The 25,848-nt window shown below is 35.0% G+C and overlaps 1 protein-coding gene across 1 annotated transcript in view; it reads right to left on the bottom strand.

Moving 5' to 3' along the window:
* Window positions 1-25,848, bottom strand: part of LOC140436555 (platelet-activating factor acetylhydrolase IB subunit alpha1-like) — a 40,214-nt gene that overhangs the window by 3,720 nt on the left and 10,646 nt on the right. The window contains exons 2-3 of the mRNA XM_072525469.1: window positions 7,275-7,423; window positions 3,114-3,297 (exon numbers count right to left, since the gene is read on the bottom strand). Of these exons, the coding sequence (XP_072381570.1) occupies window positions 3,114-3,297; window positions 7,275-7,423 (333 nt within the window). The remainder of the gene's footprint in view (window positions 1-3,113; window positions 3,298-7,274; window positions 7,424-25,848) is intronic.

Genomic DNA, 25,848 nt, shown 5'->3' with positions numbered 1-25,848 from the left:
TTCAGCATTAATTCTAGTTCTTGTCGTTCCGAGGAGATCAGGAGTATATCATCCGCATATCTAAGGTGATTTAGGTACTTTCCGTTAATACATATTCCTCTGTTTTCCCAATCTGTTGATTTTATTATATCTTCGAGGGTCAAGGTAAACAGTTTAGGTGAAATTATATCGCCTTGTCGGACTCCTCGTTTAACTTTTATATTATCCGTTATTAATTTGTCGTCCAGAATTACGGTCATGGTTGCGTCTTGGTAAATATCATGTATTAATTGTCGGTATCTTGAATCTATGCTACTATTGACCAGAGCTTCTTCCACCGCCCAGTGTTCAATGCTGTCGAAAGCCTTTTCATAATCTAAAGAAACATTTTAACATATAGAAATAGCTTAAAGGAAAATTGTGGATTTTTCTACCAAAATGAAATCTCTCCTTAGTAATGGTACTTTTTAAAAACTTGACGTAGGTGAAACATTGTAAACTTTAAATTAGTTATTTATATCAGTGTTCTATTGTAGCATAGCCCTGAAGATGGCTTTGTAAGATAAAAACTCTCAGCTATGTAATCTGTTTGCACACTTCAAACATACTTTTCATTTCCATTATTTGTATTGTCATAAATATGTACAAAAACATGTCAAGCTTTTCATTTATTTTATATATGTCTATGTTTCTAGTGCATAATATAACGCCCCCTATAAAACGAATTAAAGAAGAAAATTTGTTTCTGGAAGATATAAATAAAAAAAAGATAAGAGCAAAATACAAGTAAATGTACTATCACAGGAGATACTTGTAATTGTAATAGCTGGAAAGGGCAAGTGCAAATATGGGCCGGCGCTTTTTATTTGTCGTTTCAGTTCAGTTCGCAGGTTCATGTTTCAATCGTCTAAAATAATTCTATTGAAAAACGATATATCACTCGCTTGTTATTTGCGTTTAATCAAGAAATTCTTACCTTAACAAAAATGATATAATTATAAATACCGACGTAGCCTAAGAAGAATAATTAAAGCGATACTATTAATTAGACCTAAATTTGGAAGCAAAAAAAGTGAAGTTTAAAACGAATCCGAATAATACCAAAGTTATGTGCAGAGAGAATCTAGAAATATGAATAGAAATATAACGATTGGAAAATGTAGAGGGATATATAATACATTGGATAACTTATACTCCTGAATAAAACATATAAAAGAAAACTGGGATAAAGTACTTTTGGATAGCTCATATATTGAAAAACAAAAAAAAAATGTGTTAACGATCGTGGATTTCTAATCAATGCATCCTCCCTACAACAAATGACATAAAAATTTAAAATAGCGTACGGCGTCGACAGGGTTGCGTACTTTTCCCATTATACACTCGCGATCATAAAATCCGGGTCACCTTGAAAATCACCGATATTTCATTTTTATCGTAAATAATAATAACACAAATACAAACTAATGCATGTTCTGAGAATTGTTGCGGTTTCCTTTGTAACAAAGAATTCCAATAGTGCCGGTTTCGCGGTAAAGTGCACAATTCCCAAAATGAACCCTACCTGTAACTCAGCTTGTTTTAAATGTCTCGTTTGTACTTCGACTTTCTGTTCAAATGCAACGGACAAACGTTTATTATTGCCACCATTAGTGTTTTGAAAAAAATGACTTTGACTGTTGTTGAAACGACACAAATTGTTGTACTTGTGGAACACATTCACACTCAACGGCAAGTCGCAAGAACTGTTGGCGTAAGCCTTTCTACGGTTCAACGAGTACTTCAACGCTTTCAGGAGGCAAGTTTGCTAACCAGGCGACCTGGCTCTGGACGAAGAAGAACGACCAAGGCATTAGATGACCGTTTCCTTGTGTTTCAGGCTTTACGAAACCGGACCTCAACCGCGGTTATGCATCAAAATCGTCTAGAGGAAGTACGAAATCGCAATTTTAGTGTTACAACAGTCAGAAGAAGACTTCGTTCTTCTTGACTATCTTCTCGGGTAATGGCTAGAGGACCGTCACTTCGCCGAGTGCCTCGAGTTGCACGACTAGCTTTTGCTCGACAATACGCGCATTGGGAAATTAACGATTGTAGCAAAGTGTTATTCTCAGATGAATCCCGTTTCTGCCTAACTGGATCCGATGGACGTGTAAGAGTTTGGAGGAAAACCGGTGAACGATTTTCACAAGCTTGCATTGCAACAAGAATGCCATTTGGTGGAGGCTCGGTCATGGCTTGGGGAGGTATATCTTTCGACTTCCACACAGAATTACCGTTAATTGAAAATGGGTCCCTAACTGCACGAAGGTACATTACGGAGATTCCGGAAGAACGTGTTATGCACAAAATGGCAGGGCTTGGAGAAAACGCCGTTTTTATGCAGGACAACGTGAGACCGCACGTTGCCAGGATCAGTATGTAATACTTGGACGAAGTTGGAATTACGAGGGTACCCTGGCCAGCTAGGTCTCCGGACCTGAATCCCATCGAACATCTCTAGGACGATTTGAAAAAACGTATTCAAACCCATACACATCCTCCTAACAACGCACAGGAGCTTAAGGATCTGTTAGTGAGAAAGTGGAATAACATACCACAACATGTAATCCGGAGAAAAATTGAGAGTATGCCCCGTCGTCTGCAAGAGGTTATTAGAACAAGGGGAGGTAATACACGATATTGGTCATTGAAATTTCAATGATTTTTTACCACGTTCTGTATTTTCCATTTTTTTTCGTATGTCTGTTTTATCAACAATTTGATTTGTTTTCTGTTTTTTTTTCAATAAAAGCAATAAAAAACCATTTTTTTTCTTTCAAAACAAACATTGATGACAAATAAAAAATACATTAGCCAAAAAAAAAGGTTATTACTGCACCAGAGGCAAAAATATTTAAGAAACTTGAAATTTTCAAGATGAGCCGGATTTTATGATCGCGAGTGTACTTTACTATATATATTTTTTTGGAATCTAAAAGTGGCAAACGACATAAGTTATATTGCTTTTTAAAAAAGATGGCCGCAAGCTGGCAAATTTCCTCCACGCCGTTAAACATAAACAAAAATGCCCTTATTTTAATTATAATGCTAAATGTAAATAAATTGAGATCCTATTAAAGATAATTGCTTACAGGTAAAATTATGGAAACGTTCCCTAGTTGTCTCTTAATTTCCCTAATGATCTCCAAAATCCCTTCGTAAATTTCATGGGGAGTGCAGTCAATATTATTCGTACCGACGAATAGGACGACGGCTTTAATTTTTGAATTAAATTCCAGTTCGCCATGTCGAACTCTCCAAAGGACATTTTCGACTCTGAAAAACACAGAAAACAATTAGAAAATTGCACAATTAAGTTAATATAAATTAATGTGTTTCTAGCTGACAGTTTGAAGGTGAATGGCGTCTACAAATATTTGTAGGTTGTTTCTGCAACTTGTCCATCCGGATTGTTACAGTTAATTCTAATTGATATTACAATATTGTTGCAGATATTAGGTAATTTAAGAATTGTTCCAGACTGCATAAAAAATTGATCTATTTCATAAAAACATCAAAACAGAATATAAACTATTAAGGTAAAAAAAAGTGATGTAATACAAGAAACTTTTCCAAAATGAAAAACAAATATTTACTGATCATTTAAAACAATTACCTATAAATACAGCAAGAATAAAAAAGTAGAAACAAGGTGAACAGTAATTTACGATTAAACATGCGGATGTTGATATTTATTGATCTTTATAAAGCATATTATAGGACAGCTTAAGAGTTTTTCAGAGGGTCACAGAAACCCTCTGAATACGTAACAATTATTGTAAACATACAATTAGTGTTAGGATAGAGAAACTGATAAATACAGATTGTTTCAGTAAGACTGTGAAACTATCAATGTTAAGTCGATATTAAATAAAATACACTAATTTCAAGAAAACATTAAACGTCATCATCGTTCAGCTTCCGCGTCTTTCACACGCCTCTAAAAATTTCTATTTCGCATAAGCTGTATCTAATTACGTTCTACTCTCTGTATATTGTCTATCTACCACGTCAGTGGTTTTCCTTCACTTCTATCTTTACGGGGCATCCATTGTAATGATTTTTTATTCCATTTATCATTATCAAGTTTGCCACATCGCCTGAAAATCTCTGTTGTTTCTGTTTTGTTTTTGTTCATCATCAACATTCAACCTTCTGCATCCGAAGTTGAACTTCCTGCAGCCAATTCCCAGCGATACTTTTCGCGTCACGCTGGCTGTCCATTGTGTAGATAGTCTACCTCTGTTTCTTCTGTATCTGCCTGTTCTCCGTTCGGCTCGCGGAGATAAGAATACGGCCGAGGTCAAAAGGCCCTGCCTGTCGTAAGAGTCGACTAATGGGTAGGAAGTGAGAGGTGGAGAGCCGTCGCTTGAGGTGTCGGGTTTGTAGAAACGCACACGAACGCTTAGGCGTCACGGTCACCGGTCTACACTCTTAGTATCCGAGACGAGACTCTCGTGGGACCACTCTACTCTCATTCCAAGAGAAACAGGCGAGGTTGAACGAGCTGGGCCCGTACACACCTCTCTTGGCCTTGCGTCAAGCGTGGTGTTTGTGTTCCGGTACGTACCCGCCAGGAGATTTAAGAGTGGTAGAGGAGAGATCCTCGGCGGCGACCTGTCTACGTGCGAGGTGGAAATTCCTCTGCCTGCGTCGCCTATCCGCCTGTGGGAGGGGATAACGGGTAGGCGAGGTAATCGTAACACAGGTACTACGGGGAAGGTGGAGCCCCACGAGACGTTCCTTGTGTACGTAGCGTGGCACCTTCATTTTGGTGTCGGTCTCGTAGGGGCAGTGGATTCGTTAACGGCCGTATGCCGAAAGGCCAGGTAGACCAGGGTCCTGCCAATTTTATAATTGGAGGGCACAAAGCCTTAGCGATGTATCTGCCTCTACCTTATTTTTGTTACTTATCTATTATATCTTTTAATCTTGGTTCACACTTTTAATTCTTAATATTGCTCTTTCAATTTTATTTTGTGATACGCTTAGTTTATTTTAATTGTTCTTCTTGTTCTTCTTCTTGAGATCATCTTTTACGTCTTTTAGTGTTTAGATACTTCCGCAGGGAATAATTCTACTGACGACAGTCCCAACCACGCTCATAGATTGCGCAGCCAGGAGTATCTACAACGTACTATACTTCTTTGGCCCAATGATTTCACCTTGCAATATAGTAGTATCTCAAATTTTGGATAACAGGTAATAAGCCCCAAAATTCTTCTTCTTCGAGTGAATCCTTATGCTTTTTGGATTATTTATTTTAATGTTTATTGCATAGTAATTTCTTCCCGTTTTTCTGCACTCATTACCTTCATTTCTTCAATTGTCTTTTCTATTTTTGTCCAATTTCTTTTATTCTTTTTATACCTTTTTCGTGGGTCTCTGCTATTTTTATTTTCTTTCTTTCTAGTATCCTTTGTCTAATTTTTTCATTTCAATATCTATACATTTTCATGCCAGCAATTTTCAGATTCTTTCCAGCAGTCCTTCAAAGATAATACACTTTCATAGCTGTTATTTTTGTATCGTGTTTTTTATGTAATGTCTATACTTTATTCGCATACGTTATAGATGCAACAACTATTCCGTTAAAAGCTCGAAAGTTTAACTCTTATATTTATTTCTTTCTTTCCGAATAAAGTTTCAATTCATAAGTCGTAGACAACCTCTCGCTAAAATCTGTGAATCTTTTACTAATTTCGTATAGCTCAAAAAGACAGAAAGAAACAGTAATAAGTCGTTTTCTTTTAATGCTATTAAAATATGTGGCGCTTTTTGTAGCTACCACTCGAAGGGGGAAATAGCAGGACACATTCGCTTGTTTTCCGTGTAGGAGTTTGTATCTACTCGACTGTGTGAAGACATATGGAGGATACAGAAATAACGTTATAAGAGTCTACGGATAACAATTCATACACGGAAGGCTTCCAGAATTGTCCGCCTTTCGCCGTTTATTTATATATTCGGCGTCTCAATTCATATATATATATATATATATATATATATATATATATATATATATATATATATATATATATATATATATATATATACATTAAACCTAAAGCTAAGATTAATACTATTACAAGAATTCCGGGAAATTTCAACAGGCTTTTTTCAAGGCTTCCGAAGTCTCAGTCTCCAGAGTCCCCAGATACTACTACACTGACCACTAACAACGCATTACTGCTACTGGAAACAGAGGACGGTTTATTTATACCGTGGATGGTTTGGGTGGAAGTTGGCGTGGGGGTTGGCTACCGTTTCTCGACGGAATCATACAGAAAAACTAATCCGAAGGTTTTCATCACTCAGTTTATCGAAAACCCAAACATAGCAATCGTTACTTGCATGCCAACTCTAATCATCTACCTCCACAAATTAATGGAGTCATTAATACCCTTGTCTCCAGATCAATACGCCTTTGCGATGATGCAAGTAGATCCGCTGAGCTCACAAGTTTAAAACAAGTCCTCATCCAAAACGGTAAACGCGAAAATCACATCACATCTTCAGACATCAATCTCCTCAATCTCAACCCAAAGACTCAGGCCCTCATCATCCGAAAGCTTTTCTTCTTTACATCAAAGGTGGTACTGACAAAATCGTCAAAATTCTTAAATCAAGAGGGATAAAGAAAATATCCCCCAATAAAAACTTTCATCTCTTATCCGATCGATCAAAGACAACATTCCAAATGAACGACACGGAGTTTATGAGATTCCTTGTGTAGACTGTCCTCATCGTATATAGGCCAAATAAATCGTAGAATCCAAAATAGGATTTATGAACATTCCATTCCTGTTCGCAATTCCGATTCAATTTCAGCTCTAGGTCAACACCATCTTCATACAGGTCACAAAATTAAATTTGAATTTAAAAACTCCAGAACCATAGCCCAAATCCGCTTCTATAAACCAAGAATTATCTGAGAAGCCATAGTAATTAAAAAAAAAGACCAAATTGTCTCAATAAAAGAGATGACGGTATCCGGTTGCCTTCGACATGGAGACCCCTCATAAAGAAAATATCATCCACTCCACCCTTTACAACCTCTAATCAAAATCCTGCCGTCAGAAATGTTCGCGCCAACCCCCACACCAATATATAATGTATATTTTATCGTACCAGGTTAATGAAAAAAATAATAAAAAATAGCCAAACATACATATAATACAAAGGAGACGAAGAAGTGCTAGACTGCATTAACTGCTGAAAAAGCGAAAGAATATTAATAGCACATGACTTACCTGTCACCTCCAATTCCAAAATTTAAACAATGTAAAGAGCTTATTTTTTCGGACCACAAAGAAGTGAATTGTAATTGTTGAATAATTGAATCTCCTATGAAGAGTACCTCCGATTCACTTGTTTTTGCTTCTTGAAGGTATCTGTTATGCTGAAACAACAAATTTAGAAATGAGAAAATTTAATACTACTAGGTGGGAACGGTGAATATTTAATAAACAATATCACAGCAAAGTTTAATACCACAATTACCTTATTAGACAGACAACAGGTAAATTTATGTGAGTCAGTAAAATTGGTAGATAATTTAAAGTCAAAAATGAAATCGGCAACTAGAAGTAATGGTCAATTAATTAAAAAACAATGAAATATATTTTTGACAAGAATGAAGGTATTTCATTTTTACGAGGAATTACAAATTCTTCTTCTTCTTGATGTGCCTATCCGTTACGAATGTTGGCAATCATCATGGCAATCTTTATCTTATATGCAGCAGCGCGGAAAAGCTGCACAGATGTTGTATTGAACCAGATTCTGAGGTTCTTTAACCAAGATGTTCTTCTTCTTACTGGACCTCTTTTCCAAATATTTTTCCTTGCAGGAAGGCTTGAAGGAGAGCATATCTGGATTCATTTCTGGATATTATTTTGAATTACTTTAAATTACAAATTGAGCCAGATTTATTCGTTCAGACGATAGAACTTCATGAGCCAGATTAGAACGTTCATTTTCGACATACAAATTCATTTTAAGTGATCGAAGACATAGTTTTAAGACCGTAAATATTGAACAGCATTTAATTGTAGCTATTAATAATAAAAATTTAAGTGGATACAATGTCTAATTAACAATTTCTGCCTTTTTTAACAAATCTTTGCCTATATCGGCGTCTTTTCTTTAGTTTTTGTTATGCCTATAAATCCGAGCTCTGGTAATCTGCTGAATTGTTCGTAAAGTTTAGTTTATACTTTTTTCTGTTTAGTGTATCTTCCTTGTTTCCTAATTTTCTTCTTTTTGTTGTTTTTCTCCCTTCTTGTATGTAGGCTTTAAAGCCTGTTTCTTCTTGAATATTAGCCTCCTAAATTGTTTAAATTATCGCACCATCTTTTTCTAGGTCTGCTAATACTTCTTCGTCCATTTGGTGACATCTCTTGCTATTCGTACTACCCTATCCTCTGCCATTCTACTAATGTGTTCGTTCCACTCCTGTTTCCGTTTTGTCACCCATCCATTTATGTCTTCTATATTGCATGTTCTTCTTATGTTTTCGCTTCTCTCCCTATCCAACAGACTTTTCCCTGATATTCGTCGAAGTATTTCATATATGTGTCAGGTCTTGTCTCCGCCGTATATGTTAATATAGGTCTAATTGCTGCTTTATAGATTCTTGTTTTTGTGTCTTGTCTTAGACGTTTATTCTTCCAGATTGTGTCATTAAGAGATCCCGCCGATTTACTTGCTTTTAAGCTTTGTTGTCATACTTCTTCTTCAACACCTCCGTAACTATATAGTTATAGTTTATAGTTATATCTATTCCCAGATATCTAAACCTTGCTTCTTGTTTATTATTTTCCGATCAACTTCGATTTTACATCGTAGTGGGTATTAAGATGTTGTCATACATTTGGTTTTCTCTGCTGATATTGAACTATACTTATAAATTTAATTTATTGACTTTACTTATTATAAAAATGTTCTACACTTTAAAAGTTTATCTACATACATTTATTTATTCAATCTACATAGAAAACACTTAAATATTAATTTATTTACACTTATATAAATTATTTAAGACAATATAAGGCAATGTACAAATTAGAAATACAGACGGAGCTCATAGAAGCTACAAAAGCTCTGTATAAAGAAAATAAAGTGTCCATTAAAATGGGTACAAGAATCCTTGACCTTGGGAGTACCGGTACGGAACATGGTACGACCTCAGCTACATGATGAAAAAACTACAAGAAGACTATACCAAGGCTGGCCTAGATATAAACCTCGCGAAAACAGAGTACCTATCTACAAGTGAAGAAGACATAGAAGATCTACAGATTGATGACAACGTAACAATCAAAGGAAAGGATAAATTCAAATACTTGTGGTTTATAATCACGAAAAAGGCAACATCAGAGGAAGAAATTACACAAAGATTAGGACAAACAAGAACGGCAATCCGACAACTTAACTCAGTATGGTGGGATAGACACCTAAATATGAAGACAAAAACACAGATTTATAAAACATTAGTACAAAGTATTATGACATATGGGGCTAAAAATTGGATTATAAATAAGAAAAACAGCAGTAAAATAGTAGCAACAGAGATGGAATGCCTGCGAAGATGCTGCAGAGTAACAAGAATGGATAGGAGAAGTAATGACGAAATAAAGCAAAGAACATCAATAAAAACGGACATACTAACATATATAGAACAAAAAAGACCGGTATAACATTTATCGTAATAATATTATCATATTGTATTTCTTGGCTGTTATATTGAAGATGTGTGTTAATCTTTGGAGCTCGTCTTCACTCGGCGATTATTGCGGCGTCGTTTGCATAACATAATATTTGGATTTCTTTGTTCCCCATTCTGTAACCATGACTTTTACGTACTGCTTGTATTCTTAATTTTGAAATTTTTTTGAAATTTTTTCTTTTTGGATCTTTGAGAGTTAAACTAAATGTTGCAACTACTGGGTTGTGATCAAAAGCTATGTCAGCGTTTGGATGTCTTAATTGATCTTATACAGATTCTAAATTTTTTACAGATGTCTAGTCTTATAGGTGGTAGTTTGAAAACAGTATTTCTTACTACCATTTCGTTTTTTTTTACAAATTCGACTAACCGCTCTCCTCTTTCATTGCGTTATATATTATATAGGCCAGTAAATGAACGTGAAATACGGCGATACCGTGTAATTTTCCGTGTCACCACCCAATTACATGACAATTTGGATTTACGTTCTACTTACCCTCTACTTCACTCTTGGACTTGTGCCGTTGGTTGCTTTTTATTTTTTAGGGGAGAAAACTACCCATATTAGAAAAAAATCGTATAATCGTAAATAACAGCGGATAATTGCTTCAAATCATCTTTTAATAAAGTGAATGAATATCAAATAACAATAAACAACATAATTTAAGATTTTATCACAGTTTAACCCCTAATTCTCACCCCTAAAACAGTTCTAATTGAAACAATGTCATTGAATACCTTGTCTCTACTGATTTGCATTGAAATTTGGATTTAGGTTATACTTAGGTTCTACCCCCATTAGAAAAAAATAATTGTAAATTCAAGCAATTTGGAATTATTTAATTATACATTGACATTCAATTTAGGTTTATTATAATTAGACATTAAATCTTATGAATTTATTTTATTTCAACTTAAAAAACAACCCTTATTAGTTTGTAAGGATGGGTGAAAGTATGTCTGTGCCTTATAAGCACATTATGTGCATCTTACAATGCTCCAGTATACGCGTTTTGATATCTTCTAAAAAATATGTGATTGGTTTTTACTCATAACTCGGTTAGCTTTTAAGGTTTTGTAGTTTTTTTTTAAGGAAATAAGATCATTTGAATTATTTTTTTTAAACCCTTATTTTTGAATGGGTTGTAGTTAAAAAGACTTGAACGAGTACTAATCAAGAATGTATGTAAACTTTGAACAGTCATATATTAACCAATTTTCGTCTTAAAGAAAAACAAAAAAAAAACTAAATATTTAGAAAAACCTCAAAATGGTCATAAGTGACGTTCGAATGAGTTTTCGATGGAGATAAAGTAATAAATACCAGAACTATTCGTTTCTTTATTTATATAACATACTACATTTTGAAGAAGTTACTGATCTAATTTGCAGTTTTGTATTTTAATTCAGTTTTTCTCCTTTGACTCTTCTTCGCACTCAACTGAATCAACTTCGAGCTCGACTTTAGGAGGTACATAACTCTTTGAATTAACATTTTTAATAAAATCCGTGGTGCATTGTGGGTATTTTTCTAATATTACACAGCCACAGTAATGCTTTTAGCTTTTTTATTCAATTATTAATGGTGCATCATACAGTTTCGGTGGAAATTTGATGGTAGTGTATGGTAGTGGTAGTGGTCCTGTGCATTTTCGATTTAATTTTATGTCACTTTTAAAACCACCATTGAATTCGTATTTAAACATTATAGAATTTTGGTATTTCATTCTTTAAAGTTAAAAAAAATAACTTGGGGTATTTCCGTAACATCATAAACTGTTCCTGTAGTTTTAGCAATTCTGATTAATGTGACCCACTATTCTGACACATATACAATCAATTGGCTTTTCGATAACAGCGTGCATACTGTCACCCTCGTTCTGAGTGTGGTCTTTTTCCAGAAATCTGTCGACATTATCAATGTGAAAATGTGCAGCAGCACAAGTAAACGTCGAAAACACAAAATGATTCCTATTTTGTCGTCCACAGTTGTCTGAGTAAAATATTCGTTTCAACATTGTGTTTTGCCTTGAGACCTGAAAATTTTCAGAGGCAACTGGCAATTTCATTTGCACCTCTTTTAGCCACCTGCTCATGCCAAACATAGCAGTAACCCTGATTATTTCCAATATCATAAACTGTAAAGTTATATGTAGGTAGAGTATTTGCTTAAGACAAAGCGGTAGCTAAAACCTTTTGAAGGTTAAAGCAAGCCACGTACAAGCACTTATTATTTAGTGCAAGCTGTTTGTCTATGTCTTTTAGGTTTCTGATAACTTCATTGTTTTTCATATGGGACTCGTAAAAATTCAATTAATTAAAAACAGAACAAACGGTAATTGGTCCTTTTTTGGTTTAAAGAACCCAATATTGAACTGTTCATTGAAAATATCTATATACTGCCGTGTCGTGGCAACTGTAGTGATGTTATTTTGTTCACAATACTCGTTGTACAATCGGTACATTTTCTGGATATTTAGTCCTTCTTCAAGGTACATCTTCGTCATATTCTTACGCGTATAATGGGGTAAGGTACTACAGCAAACTGATTTATGTGATTTTTTTATATCGTCTATAAGTTGTGGTGACAGTTTATGTGATCTGTTAGTGTGTTTTCCACGTTTATCTTCCTCTAATGATCAACCATCTTTCAGTTTTCTTAATGCTGTAGTGATCCAAGTTTCTGAAACCTTAAGGGTTTCCAAAAACATAGTTTTGCAAACACGTTGTTCTTCATTGCGAATGTAGAACTAATATTCTCGAGAGTTATTTCTTCGAGACCGTTGTCTGCGCTAATAGTTACTTGTTTTTTTGGCAACCTTTGTCACATGACGAGCAATAAAATCCCACTTTCTCGTATGATCTTTTAACTTCCAAAATTCATTGAAAAAAAGGTCTCTATCTTCTCTAGCTCTTTGGTAGCACATTTTAATCTACATGTGTTTACGCATGGTGCACTTATCTGTCTTCTTTTAATTTTAATACCTTTTCCAGTTTCATGTTCAAGTCCCAGATTTAGACTAGTTTTAGATGTTTCATCCACCTACTCACTAACGTTTTCAATTCTTTTCCTACTTACTCTCTCTATATTGCCCCTGTTTATTCTACTTCTGGTTGTGGTTGCCTCAGTTATATTCTTATTAGGTTCCATTATTATTCCACTGATATTTTCTTATGTCGGAATGTAATCCGGGTCACTATCAGAGTCTGCATGAAATGGTTCCTCATCGCTTTCCGAGTTAATTATTTCATTTTCATTCCCATTAGTTTCATTCTCTTCTAAGCTTACTGAAATTAAACACAAGAGAGGACACATAATATTTTTTCACGCAGAATTTAAACCAACCTGTAGAACATTCAAGATTAATATCAGTCTCGTGGTCACTATGATCCTCATTCGTCCTTTTGTATTTGCTTTCTTCTACAAATACTTACAGCAATATGTTTTCCAAAAAAAAAAAATAAGTTGTTATTATTTTAAATAAAGTTGATTATGAATTTACCTTCAAAAGAACGATATGAAATATCCGTTTCAATGCATGAAATTAACTTAAATCATATGATTTCGGAAACACTATTGTAACTCATGATATGATGATTTTCTACGGTTGTTTTTCATAAATCGGAGATACTATAAAACGAGTACACGTAATATCGGTTGCATAACTATATTTAAATATGATTCTTTCCTCGGGAAGAGATCATTACGTTTTATTGTTTTGTGCTCGCAACTTAAAAAGTGGAAAATTTGAGCTACTACAGTCTTCGTTAGACCAGTCGATAATATAGTGCAAATAACATATATTTCTTAAAACGTGTTTTCACGTTTCAGTACAAATATTTTCCCTTGTCTTTTATTCATATTATGCTTATAATATTCATGTTTATTTTTATTACTAACAAACAGAAAGGAATAAAAAATATACAAAAAATAATTCTATCAATATGATGTATTAAAGATGTTTATCATAAAATTGTTTTACGCGCTTTGTCTGTCACGACCTCTATTGTATTATTTCAAATACCACAAATGATAGTAGTTATTTATTTTTGTTACTATAAATTCAAAATTTTGTATACAACAAAAGCCAAATACTCCGTAATATAAAATTCAACAGCTAATTAATCCGCATGTTTAACAGCACGATGTATGTAACGTTTTTAAAATTCCAATATCCATTAATTACGAACATTTCACCGGTTTATTTTTATTCGAAGCGAGCATATCGTGCAACACGTTTTAGTTTTTTACTCAAGTAATTAAATTAACAAAAAACGTTCGTTTGTCATCAATAAATAGGTTCAATTTATGATATTAAATCCAATTTTATTATAAACGTTTCAACAAATTTGCGAATATTATCATTTTGCCGAATCAATAGTTGCTATAGCGTATATTTTGAAGTTTATGTATTAGTACATAATTATCTTTTCCAATGATACACAATATCAAGACTTCTAGCATCCTAATTTTGTATAAACACTGTTAATTAAGTTAAGACAATTTTTCATTATACACGGACGGCATGATGCTCAGATTAGAAAAAGCATCTCTTGCGATCAAACTAGAATAAAAAGAAAACTCATTATATTTTACAATTATTAATAATTTAAAACACGCTTCGCTATCATGTTTGCCAGACCAATATTCCTCGTCTCAATATAAAAACCAGTCAAAAGGTTCCGTTTTTACAAGCTCACTTGGTCATAAAATGTTTCTTCCTCGTATCTCACCCGCTTGCAAATTCATTAGAAAAACAGATACTAATAGTTACAAAGAAATGGCTCAGTAAGGTTTATTGTTTTTCGGAACTCTTATTTAAAGGGTAATAAATTGTACAAATAGTCAACTAGACCACTCAAAAGAAATTAGAAGACGCATTGAAATAGCAAGATCTGGTTTCATGAATATGCGTAAAATGCTCTGTAACTCCAAGCTATCAGTCTCAATAAAATTGAGAACACTAAAGTGTTATGCGTGGTCTTTATTACTATATGGCTGTGAGACCTGGACATTAAAACAGTATGACGTCAACAAATTAAATTCATTTGGAATGTGGATGTACCGCCGAATGCTACGAATAAGCTGGACCGGCAGAACTACGAATGAAGAAGTACTGAGAGCAATGAACACACGCCCTCATCTGGTCAATACTATCAAAATTAGAAAGACGTCATATCTAGGACACATAATGCGCCATAGGGAATTTGAGCAGCTCCAAGTAATATTAGAAGGCAAGATTGAAGGTAAAAGGGGCATAGGACGAAAGAAAAAAATCTTGGCTACAAAACATCAGAGATTGGACCCACACAAAAGGAAATGAATTAATTCATCAAGCCCAGAACAGAGAGAAATTTGCCATATTGATCGCCAAACTCAACAGAGAAGGCACTTAGGAGGAGGAAATTGCACAAAAAGGGTGTGCATATGTGAAATTATGAATATAATTTCAGTTAATGAGGACTGTATTACATAGGGCTGGTTCAAATAAATTAGGATATATGGTAAAAATATATACAGATTATATCAAATTAAGTTTATACAAAATCTTACCAATATTTTTGCTCCACACCCTCGCGGTATTGACAGGCTACACTCGCGGTTGTTTTTCATACGAGGAATCTGTCCTGGTACCGGTTTCTAAACACGTGTTTCGCGGTACTAACACTGAGATCACGAGATAGAGCACATTTTGCGTCTGTACACGATTTAAAATTGTATTTGCGGTATTTTTCGCGTTACTATACGCGAGAGAGTTAGAGTGGAGAAAAAGAGCGGTACGTCTGTACCAAGCGATAGGTAACAGGCTAGAGATGGTATACGTCTGCCTAGCGAGACTCAGCAGATGAAAGAGCGAACGACTGTCCTGGCGATAGGTAACAGGCAAGAGAGATACGTCTGTCCCAAGCGATAGATAACAGGCAAGAGCGAGTCTTTCTTGTTTGCTATCTTACAACTATCTGTATTTCTAATGAAGTGGGGTTAAAATGTGAGTAGGAAGGGTTGAAGGATGAGAAATAATTGTAAAATTGTGGTAGAATGGTAGCTAGTAATACAGCGAAAAAATGACATGATTTTTCGCATGTGAAAAATTTGAACATAAATCTTTCAGTTTTATTATTTTATATTATGCATTTTCTTCGTATATATTTATTGCTGAAATAATAGTAATAATAGAGATAACAACGGTCGAGAAACGATCGGCTATCGACAACATCTGTATGCCGAATTTTGCAGGGAGTACCCAGAGATTAAGTATCTGAACAGAGAATGGCAGATCAATACCGGGTAATTATAAGAAATAATCTTATCTCAGAGACTAGACGCGATACCATCAGAAGCGAAGTCGAACGGGAGATGTATAACCAAGAGCTAGTTATAGATCAGGATCCATAACTAGCCCAGGATCAAGTCCACGATCTTCTTCTTCTTCTTCTTTTTATATAGATATGACTCTGTCTGTTTTTCAATGTGCCTCCAGTAAGTTGTCATTCCATCGTTTGCGTGGTCTTCCTAGTGATCTTCCTATTAGGGAACCGTCTCTTGCCGTCTTTACTACTCTATTTGTTGTCATTCGGCTTATATGATCGTTCCATTCTACTCTTCTATTTCTTACCCAGTTTTTGATGTTCTCCACCTTGCATCTATGTCGTATATCAGTACTTCTAGCTCTGTCCATGAGCTAAGTCTTCCAGCTAAGTCCATGATGAAATCCCTAATGAGCAGATTCCTGAGCCTCTCATACAAGAAACTCAATCTGTTAATACGCAGCAGGACAACAACGAGTTGCACGATAGCCTGGTAAGAGAAATGACACGTGCGGTACAAGAGTTTAATGGGACAAACCCACTTGGCAGACCACCGCTACCAAAAATAAATTGTAAGAAACTAGGTGCGCTGTTACAAATTAAGAACACTGACGTCCTATCCAATTATATCGTAGAAGCTCATACATTAGAATATTTGTTGTATATGCTGATTTACTGTGCAGCAAAAGCAATTGCTCACGTTATGGGCATTAAGATCAGAACACGACGGGGTACTAATATCGAAAGGACAGATAACAGAGTTGCACCTTGGAAAAAACGGCTGCTAAGGAAAATTGAATCATTACGTAGGGACATTGGTCGAATCACGGAATATGTCCGTGGAACAACAGCTAGAAAAGTAATCAGAAGAGCTGAAGAAATAAGGCTAACTACCGCAAGACACACATAATATAATAAAGAAAACAACATAGCACAACAGTGTCTGGATACATTAAAACAAAAATTTTCCGTTTACTCAGGCTGAGTAAGGAGATACAAAATTAGTAACAAACGAAAATCCGACAATACGCTTTTTGAGAATGCCGAGAAGGCGTTCTATCGGAAACTTAATTCTACTGCAGAAAGTGCCAATAAATCGTACCTAAGCCAAGAAGAAATCCATGAGTTTTGGGGACATCAACTTTCTACACCAGCTGCTCTTAACACCAAAACCATCTTACTAAAGACGAAAAAATGCGCACCTGGATGGGTAAACCTCTGCACGAGCGACATCCCAATGAGGTCAGTCAAGACCATGTCGACAATAAAGCGTCGAACTATTGACTGACATCAGGAAAGATCTTCCCTGAAACAGAAGGTTCATTACTCGCCATTCAGGATCAGGCAAAGACCCGCAAAAAACCTCAGGTCCAAAATGACAAATGCCGATATGGATGTTAAGCTCAAGAAACCATCCAACATCTTACCAGGGGCTGCCAGGTATTTACGGCAACAGAATATAAGGAAATACAAGACTCAGTAGGAAAGATCCTTCATCAAGAGATAGCCATAAAACTGGGACTTTTCCAAACAAACCATCTCCCATATTATCAATACATTCCTGAAAGTATAATTGAGAATGCCAACTACAAGCTATACTGGGACCGCACTGTGCTCACAGACCAAACAGTGGCACATATTAGACCAGATCTCATACTAGTTAATAAACTTAAGAGACAAACAACACTTATTGATGTAGCGATACCCAACAACAATAATCTTCGTGTTAAACAAAACAAAAAGACAGTGGAGAATGGAAAGTACCCAGACAATACCTATTATTCTCTCTACTACTGGAGTCATTTCGAAGAACCTCCTAAAAACATAAAAAAAGCTAGGTCTGAATGAACATCTCTACAAGACCATGCAGAAAGCTGTACTACTCTCAACGTCCAGATGTGTGCGAAAATTTTTGGGAGATACTCAAGGTTACCAAGTCACCTAGGGCTAGATAACATGGAAAAAGTCCCACCAATCCTTTTAATACCGTAGGTATCTGGAATCCCTATGGCTAAATCGGGATAGAAATAATAATAAATAATAACCGACTGTTACCATTTATAATAGTTGTAGTAAATATTTTTATGTTCTTAGACACACGCACATCGATTGGCATTAACAAAAATATCTTTTATCATGTCCATTTTATTAACACAGTTTACTGAATATATTTACATAAGATAATGATAAACAGAATTAAATATGCAGCAGCTAAATATTTAATTTACTAGCGAGATAATATTCCTTTATATTATTAAAACAATATTTTATCTAATGTTTGTAAAAAGAAAAGTAATTGTTGTTAAGAGAACTCCTTAATTTATATGTGAATTACTTTTTATTATTGGTGAAAAAATCTAAAAAGGCGTTAAAACAAGTGTAATACGTTTATGACCGAAAAAATCTAAAGACAGTTATTTCAAATAATAGGATACTTTTATATAATATCGCAAACAGGTAAAATCCATTTAACCTGAGGTACAGAAACTTTTTAAAGCTGCTTTTGAATTTTTTAAAGGCTTGAGTCTTCCCCTCCTCACGGTCCGACTAATGCAGCCTCCATTTTTAAAACTCACAGACAATACTGTTTAATATATTTTAAAATATATATAAAGAAACTTTAAGTCTTTATCTTTAAAACAGACTAATTACGTTTCTTAATTCTTATGAATCAATTATCTGTGAATTTAACAAAAATCCCTACCTTTTATCTAATCGTCCTAGAATAACTTTCTTTTTTCGTGTAAAAAAAAGTTATTGGCTGTACACCATAGTTTAAAAAAACTTACAGCAAAGTAAAGACTTCTGGTTTATAATGGTACATATATTTTAATAAAATTTTTTAAAATTTATCCAAAAGGGGTTACAATTCTTCTAAGTTGCTAAGAATTAGTCAATTGACCCCTTTCCGGACTTATTTTGAACATATGTTTTTCACCCCAGAGAAGTGGTGGCTTTCACGCCCAAGTAAAAGCAACCCTGAGCTCAAGTCCAAAAGTTAAGTAGAAGATAAGAGAAACCTAAATCCAAATTATCAAGCAAATCCGTCGTGACGAGGAAAATTACATTCCAAAATGGTTAGTTACTGGTAAGTACTTGTGTATACAGTGTGTCAATTTTCAAACTTACAATGAGCTATATCTCACGAACAAAAGCTGATATCGAAAAATGCTTGAAAACGTTTCTGGGATAGTAAGGGGGAACTAAAATGACATGAAAGAGAACTCACCCCCCTCAACCCCCAGGGCCTCATCCACCACAACCAAAAAAGTTTAAATTGCAAACCCCTACTTGTGACACATCATTGAAAAGACTATAAAAAATGATATCCAAAGGTATAAATAATAATTATACAGGGTAAAGCAATAATTGTGAAACTTTGGCTTAAATGGAAAATTTAATGAGGTTTTTGTTGATTCTGTTAATCATCATCATCATTGGTGCTACAGCCCTATAAAAGAGCCTCAACCTTCCCAAGTCTATTACGCCAGTCAGTTCCATCCATTGCCAACTGTTGCCAGTTTGCTGCGCCTATTTGTCTACCATCCTCATCTACACCATCCCTCCATCTGAGTTTTGGTCTACCCCTACTTCTACTTCCCACAGGTTGTGACATAAGGATTCTTCTAGGAGGGTTGTTCTGCTGTGATCTTGCCATCTTAGTCTTCCTATTTTTATAAAGGATACTACGTCTTTACCACCAAATATATGTTTATATCTGTGATATATCTCGTAGTTGTACCTCCTTCTCCAAACACCATTTTCACAGATGCCACCAAATATTCTTCTCAGGATCCTTCGTTCAAATATAAGCAGGAGATTTTCATCTGCCTTGGAAATGGTCCATGCCTCCGATCCATATGTCAACACTGGTTGTATAAGGGTTTTGTATATGGTTATTTTTGTTTTTTGGCTTAAGTTTCTGCTTCTCATATGTCTACTCAGTCCAAAATAGCATTTGTTTGCTAGAATTATTCTTCGCTTGATTTCTTCCGTCATGACGTTCTCCTTGGTGATCAGGGAGCCTAAGTATGTGAATTTGTATACCACTTCAAAGGTAGAATTATCAACCGTGAATTGGTGGCCGATGTTTCTGGCTCTATTGTTGGGTGTTGATGCCATTATCTTAGTTTTATTTTCATTTACTTGCAGGCCCATATTTTTTGAGGCGTGTGACAAGGTGGTATACATTTCTTCTAGCTTGAGTGTTGTGCGGGCAACTAGATCAACATCATCTGCATATGCCAAAATTTGGGATGATTTATTAAAAATGTTTCCTCTGCTGTCTATTTGGGGATCCCTGACCGCCTTTTCCAAAGCTATGTTGAAAAGGAGACACGCCAGCGCATCTCCCTATCGCAGCCCAACATGCGTTTAAAATGCCTGTGATTGTTCGCCCTGTATTTCGACTTTGCAAACAACTTTACGCATTGTAGCCTTAACCAATCTTATCAGTTTATCGGGGATGTGATGCGAACCCGCATCGATTCAGATAAGATCACACTCAATATCCTGAAAAACTGAATGTTTGGGCGATGCTGTAATTGGCCCCGTGTTCATACCAGGCAATTTAAATGGCGACATTTATCTCTATATGCTAGAAAACACCATCGAACCTTTAATTGTGCATGAATTAGATAACCAAAGGGACGATCAAGGCAACCTAGCTCTAGACGAAAATTTGCTACACTTCCAACAAGATGGAGCACCTCATCACTATGCAGGTCCAGTTAGGCACTGGTTTTATACTAATTATCCAAACAAATGAATTGGAAGGAGAGGTCCTATTGATTGGCCAACAAGGTCACTAGACTTACCGCCACCTGACTTTTTTCTACTGAGTTCCTCAAGTTAGTTGTTTAAAAAACTCAACCTGCGCCACTTGCGAAATTGCAAAAATGAATTTCGCAAGAATGTCGCGCTATTACTAGAACAACATTTGCCAAAGTTCGTGCAGAATTTGAAAATATGCTGTATTATTGTTCACAAAACAACGAAACCCACTTTGAACATTTGCTTAATTGACATTTTTAACAAATTTGTAGTTCAACAAAAACCTCATTACATTTTCCATTTAAGCCAAAGTTTCACAATTATTGCTTCACCCTGTATAATTATTATTTATACCATTGGATAGTATTTTTTATAGTCTTTTCAATGATGTATCACAAGTAGGGGTTTGCAATTTAAACTTTTTTGGTTGTAGTGGGTGGGTTCTAGGGGGTTGATGGGGGTGAGTTCTCTTTCATGTCATTTTAGTTCCCCCTTACTATCCTAGAAACGGTTTCAAGAATTTTTCAATATCAGCTTTTGTTCGTGAGATATAGCCCATTGTAAGTTTTAAAATTGACACACTGTATGTAGTGTAAAACATGGTGTTAATTTCGCTGTTAATTTACTTTTAATTTATATATAACTACATGTAATTTAACACGTTTTCTTGAGCAACTACCTAGGTACCTAAGATAAAAGTGTATTTTAGTCTAATTTTAAATGTGTGTTTTTTTCAAGGTCTTATTGATATTAAATCTCTTTTTAATCTATTGGTATTAAATACTAGTTTTATTGTCTGTTTTTATAGCACGTATCTGTTCTCAACTCAATTTCTTCAAATGAATTATATTTATAGAAAAGCGACAAATTAAACAGTAACCTACAGTATATCACATTGTCACCTACATTCGGAATGTCTGCTGACGCCAAATTTTTATTTTTGCACGATTTTATTTAAATTAAATGCAGCTATCGCAAGAAATTATAGAAATATGATACGCAAAATATTTTCATATAACATAATAATAAGTCTGTTATTTTCAATATTGAGCACTTACGCTGTTGAATATAGTCTATAAGATATAAAACATTGTATTTGAGTGACTAAGACCACAATAGACTAGATCTTCGTGTTGGGGCACATTCTAGACAGACAGAAGCAGAGAAAATATAATAGAAATATTGGGCTCGATACAATTTACAAAGCAAGCAGACTATGAATAGACGAACAAAAGTTCAAAAATATTTCCCAGGCATCGAAGGCAAAACTTTAAGAGCATTATGTTTATTATGATTGTGGACCACGCGAATATCCTCCAAACAACAGGCGCCCTAAATCAATTCGAGAAAGTAGACGAGTTCACGTATCTAGGATCTTCCTTAAGCAATGCAGCCTCCTCCCATACGGAAATTCGCAGAAGAATAGGGATGGCCAAGAACGCGATGAGTCGACTGTCAAAAATATGGAAGGACCGCTCTTTATCCAAAAAACTCAAAATGAGACTGGTACGGACACTCATTTTTTCAATCTTCAGTTACGGTGCCGAAACATGGACAATAAAATCAGAGGATAGGAAAAGGATTGACGCATTCGAAATGTGGTGCTGGAGACGAATGCTACGCGTCTCGTGGACGGAGCACAGATCCAATCAGTCGATTCTCGAAGAGCTAAACATTCAGACCAGACTCTCCTCTCAGTGTCTTGCAAATGTTTTAAAGTTTGTTGGCCACATTGCGAGAAGAGACAATGACAACTTAGAAAGACTAATTGTGTGCGGAAACGTAGAAGGACGTAGAGGCAGAGGACGCTCACCTATCCGATGGTCAGATCAAGTACAGAAAGCCACTGGAGAGACGTTTTCCGAGTCCATGAGAGCAGCCCAAAATCGCAAGAGATGGAGAGAATTGACAGCCCCGCATTGTAGGAAATCACGATCCTCAGCAATGAGGAAACGACATGAGAGAGAGATGTTTATTATAGATCTAGAGCAGACCAACAATACGAAATTGTATAGACGTCTGAGAATGAGAATTGTGTATTTAAGTTAGATTAAGTATTTACTTGGTATGTGCATATTGCTGCATTAAACCCGAACACATTCTGAAATAGAAATAAATTAATTTGGTAATTAAGATTATACTAACCATTCATAATAAAGGATATTTAAAAAAAAACTAATGGAGAAAAGACCCAAGGAAAGACCCAAACTCAGATATATGGTAGAAATGAAACAAAATCTGAAAACCTTAAGAATAACCAACTGGAAAATAAAGCCAAAAACAGATCATAATGGAGGAAAATTCTCGTACCAGCCAAGACTCACAAAGGTTTGTTGAAAAAATGATGATGATAATGATTTTTACATTTAAAAAACATGTGATTTAAGGTGAACGCCCATTGTAAGATTTATAATGAAATAGAAATAGAAATATGCTTTATTGTAGTGCAAAACAACGGAAACCACTTTGAACATTTACTTAATCGACATTTTTAACAAATTTGTAGTTCAGCACCTCATTTAACCTCATTCTTCTTCTCATTGCGCCGTCTCCTTTCGAAGGTTGGCGATCCAAATGGCAATTGTAGTTTTGGAAACTGCTGCGCGAAAGATCTCTGCGGATGAGCGGTCGAACCATCTCCTCAGGTCTTTCAGCCACGAGTTCTGGCGTCTTCCTACTGATCTTTTGCCCTGTACTTTTCCTTCCAGTATAACTTAAAGTAATTCATATCTTTCGCCTCTCAGCACATGACCCAAGTATTGCATTAACCTCATTAAATCTTCCATTTAAGCCAAAGTTTCACAATTATTGCTTCACCCTGTATAATTATTACTTATACCATTGGATAGCATTTTTTATAGTCTTTTCAATGATGTATCACAAGTAGGGGTTTGCAATTTAAACTTTTTTGGTTGTGGAGGGTGGGGCCTAGGGGGTTGATGGGGGTGAATTATTATCCAAGAAACCGTTTCAAGCATTTTTCGATATCAGCTTTTGTTCGTGAGATATAGCCCATTGTAAGTTTTAAAATTGACACACTGTATTTATAAACATACTTTACTTGCTTGTACCTAAACGTACTGTAATTTCTTAGTTATTCGTTAAGAAACTCTTCCACTGAATAATATGGTCTTTCAGATAAATAGGCTTTTGTCAATTTACGAAAGTTAGGGAAAGAAGTTGTAGATTTAAGTTGCAAAGGGAGATGGTTGTATAACTTTTTTGCCGAATATAATATAGATTTCTTTACTAACTCAGTGGACGGGATCGGTTTGAATTTCTGGTGGAGTAATCATGATTAGGTCTTGCCGAGAAAAAAATGTAAGTAGGTGTTTACGAATTAAGCAAACAGTTTCTAATATATATCAAGAGGGAAGAGTTAAAATCCAGTGATTTTTGAATTAGCTTCTGCAATGTGTTATTCTACTCAGGCCAAAAAGTTACCGTATTGGTCTTTTTTGTAATTTAAAAATACCATAAGATTGGGCAGCCGTATTAGAACCCCAAAAAGGAAGGCCATATCGAAAATGAGACTAAAACAAAGAATGTTATTTTGGAAGATGTTAAATTGATTTCTTTCAAAAAAGATCTTATTGCATAGCAGGCTGAGGGTAGTTTCTTACTTAACAATATAAGATGGGACCATTTAAGGTTGCTGTCTATAAAATATCAAGAAAATTTACAGAATCAACAATACTGATCTGGTTGCTATTAAGAAGCAAGGAAGAACACCTTTATCGGATAATGCTACTGTCTTATCCACGTTAAAAGAGAATAAATTAGAGTCGGACCAGGTTTTTATTTTACGTAGATCAAAAGTTATAGTTGCATGAAAAGTTGCATGAAGAGTTGCAATATTAGAGTTCCTCCAGGTAATATTGATATCATCAGCAAAAAGAAAAATTTTTCCATCGGTTTTTAAGTTATTGATGCCATTTATAAAGATAAGGAAAAGTAGAGGACCCAATACTGAACCTTGTGGTATTTTACATACAATGCTTTTGTGACTAGAGTCAGTATCATTTGCTCTAACTAGTTTCCTATTAATCAAGTAAGATTGGAACCAACTCAAAGAAATACCTCGAATTCCGTAGAAATTTAGTTTTTTTTTATCAAAATGTCGTGATTTACACAATCACAAGCTTTGACATAGTCACAAAAAAACAGTGGCAGTGTGAAGGTTATTGATGGTTGAGAGTTAGTTCCAGTACTTATAGATAAGATATGATTTAGATGGAAGACTTTATAATACGCAGAAGAACAGTTCTGTCTACGTCGACCGTTGTAAGCCTAATTTGAAATTAAGTGATAATCTTGCTAAACTTACGGGATTGGTATGGTACTGATACCAGCATGCTATTTTTTAGGGTGGCAGTAAATAAAATTAAGATAACCACCACGGCAAACAACGTTTTGAAAGGACATGTTACATGAAGAAAAAGTATTTTAGTGTTTTCCTTGTCTTTCAGTTTTTATTCAGTCATTTTAGTAGAAGATTAGTGATTAGTGTAGCATCATAATGCTTGTTGATATACAATATTAAATTTAAAAATCAACAGCCATTGGCGTTTTATTTATATTATTACGAAATACAATAAACATACTGTCGGCGTTCGTTGAAAAACTTGCAACAGAAAATCTGCTACGCACGCATTTATTCCACCAACAACAATAAATTAAGTCTAATTTTCTTTATTTTTTATTATAGCGATAGCAAGCTATTATTCAATTAGCGTTCTTATCTGATAAAAACAAAGATATTACGTACCTAGCGCAACTAAAAGGAAGTATTTCATTTACCAAAGGGTTTCGAATCGATTATATCGTTCTGGGGAGTCGAACGGTAATGCTAGAAGCGTGTCGTTTTATTATGGTTCGTTTAATAACTAAAAGGAGAAGGCCATAAGAACGATATACACAAAAAACTATTAAAGCTACACGTTTTTTTATTCCACCACAAGTTTTATATATTAAATGAATTAACTTTTTCGTTTAAGTAATCGTATTAAAGAGGT

The sequence above is a fragment of the Diabrotica undecimpunctata genome, chromosome 3 (assembly GCF_040954645.1).
Source record: "Diabrotica undecimpunctata isolate CICGRU chromosome 3, icDiaUnde3, whole genome shotgun sequence".
Taxonomy (NCBI): Eukaryota; Metazoa; Arthropoda; class Insecta; order Coleoptera; family Chrysomelidae; genus Diabrotica; species Diabrotica undecimpunctata.
This window is presented reverse-complemented; position numbering and strand designations above follow the sequence as displayed.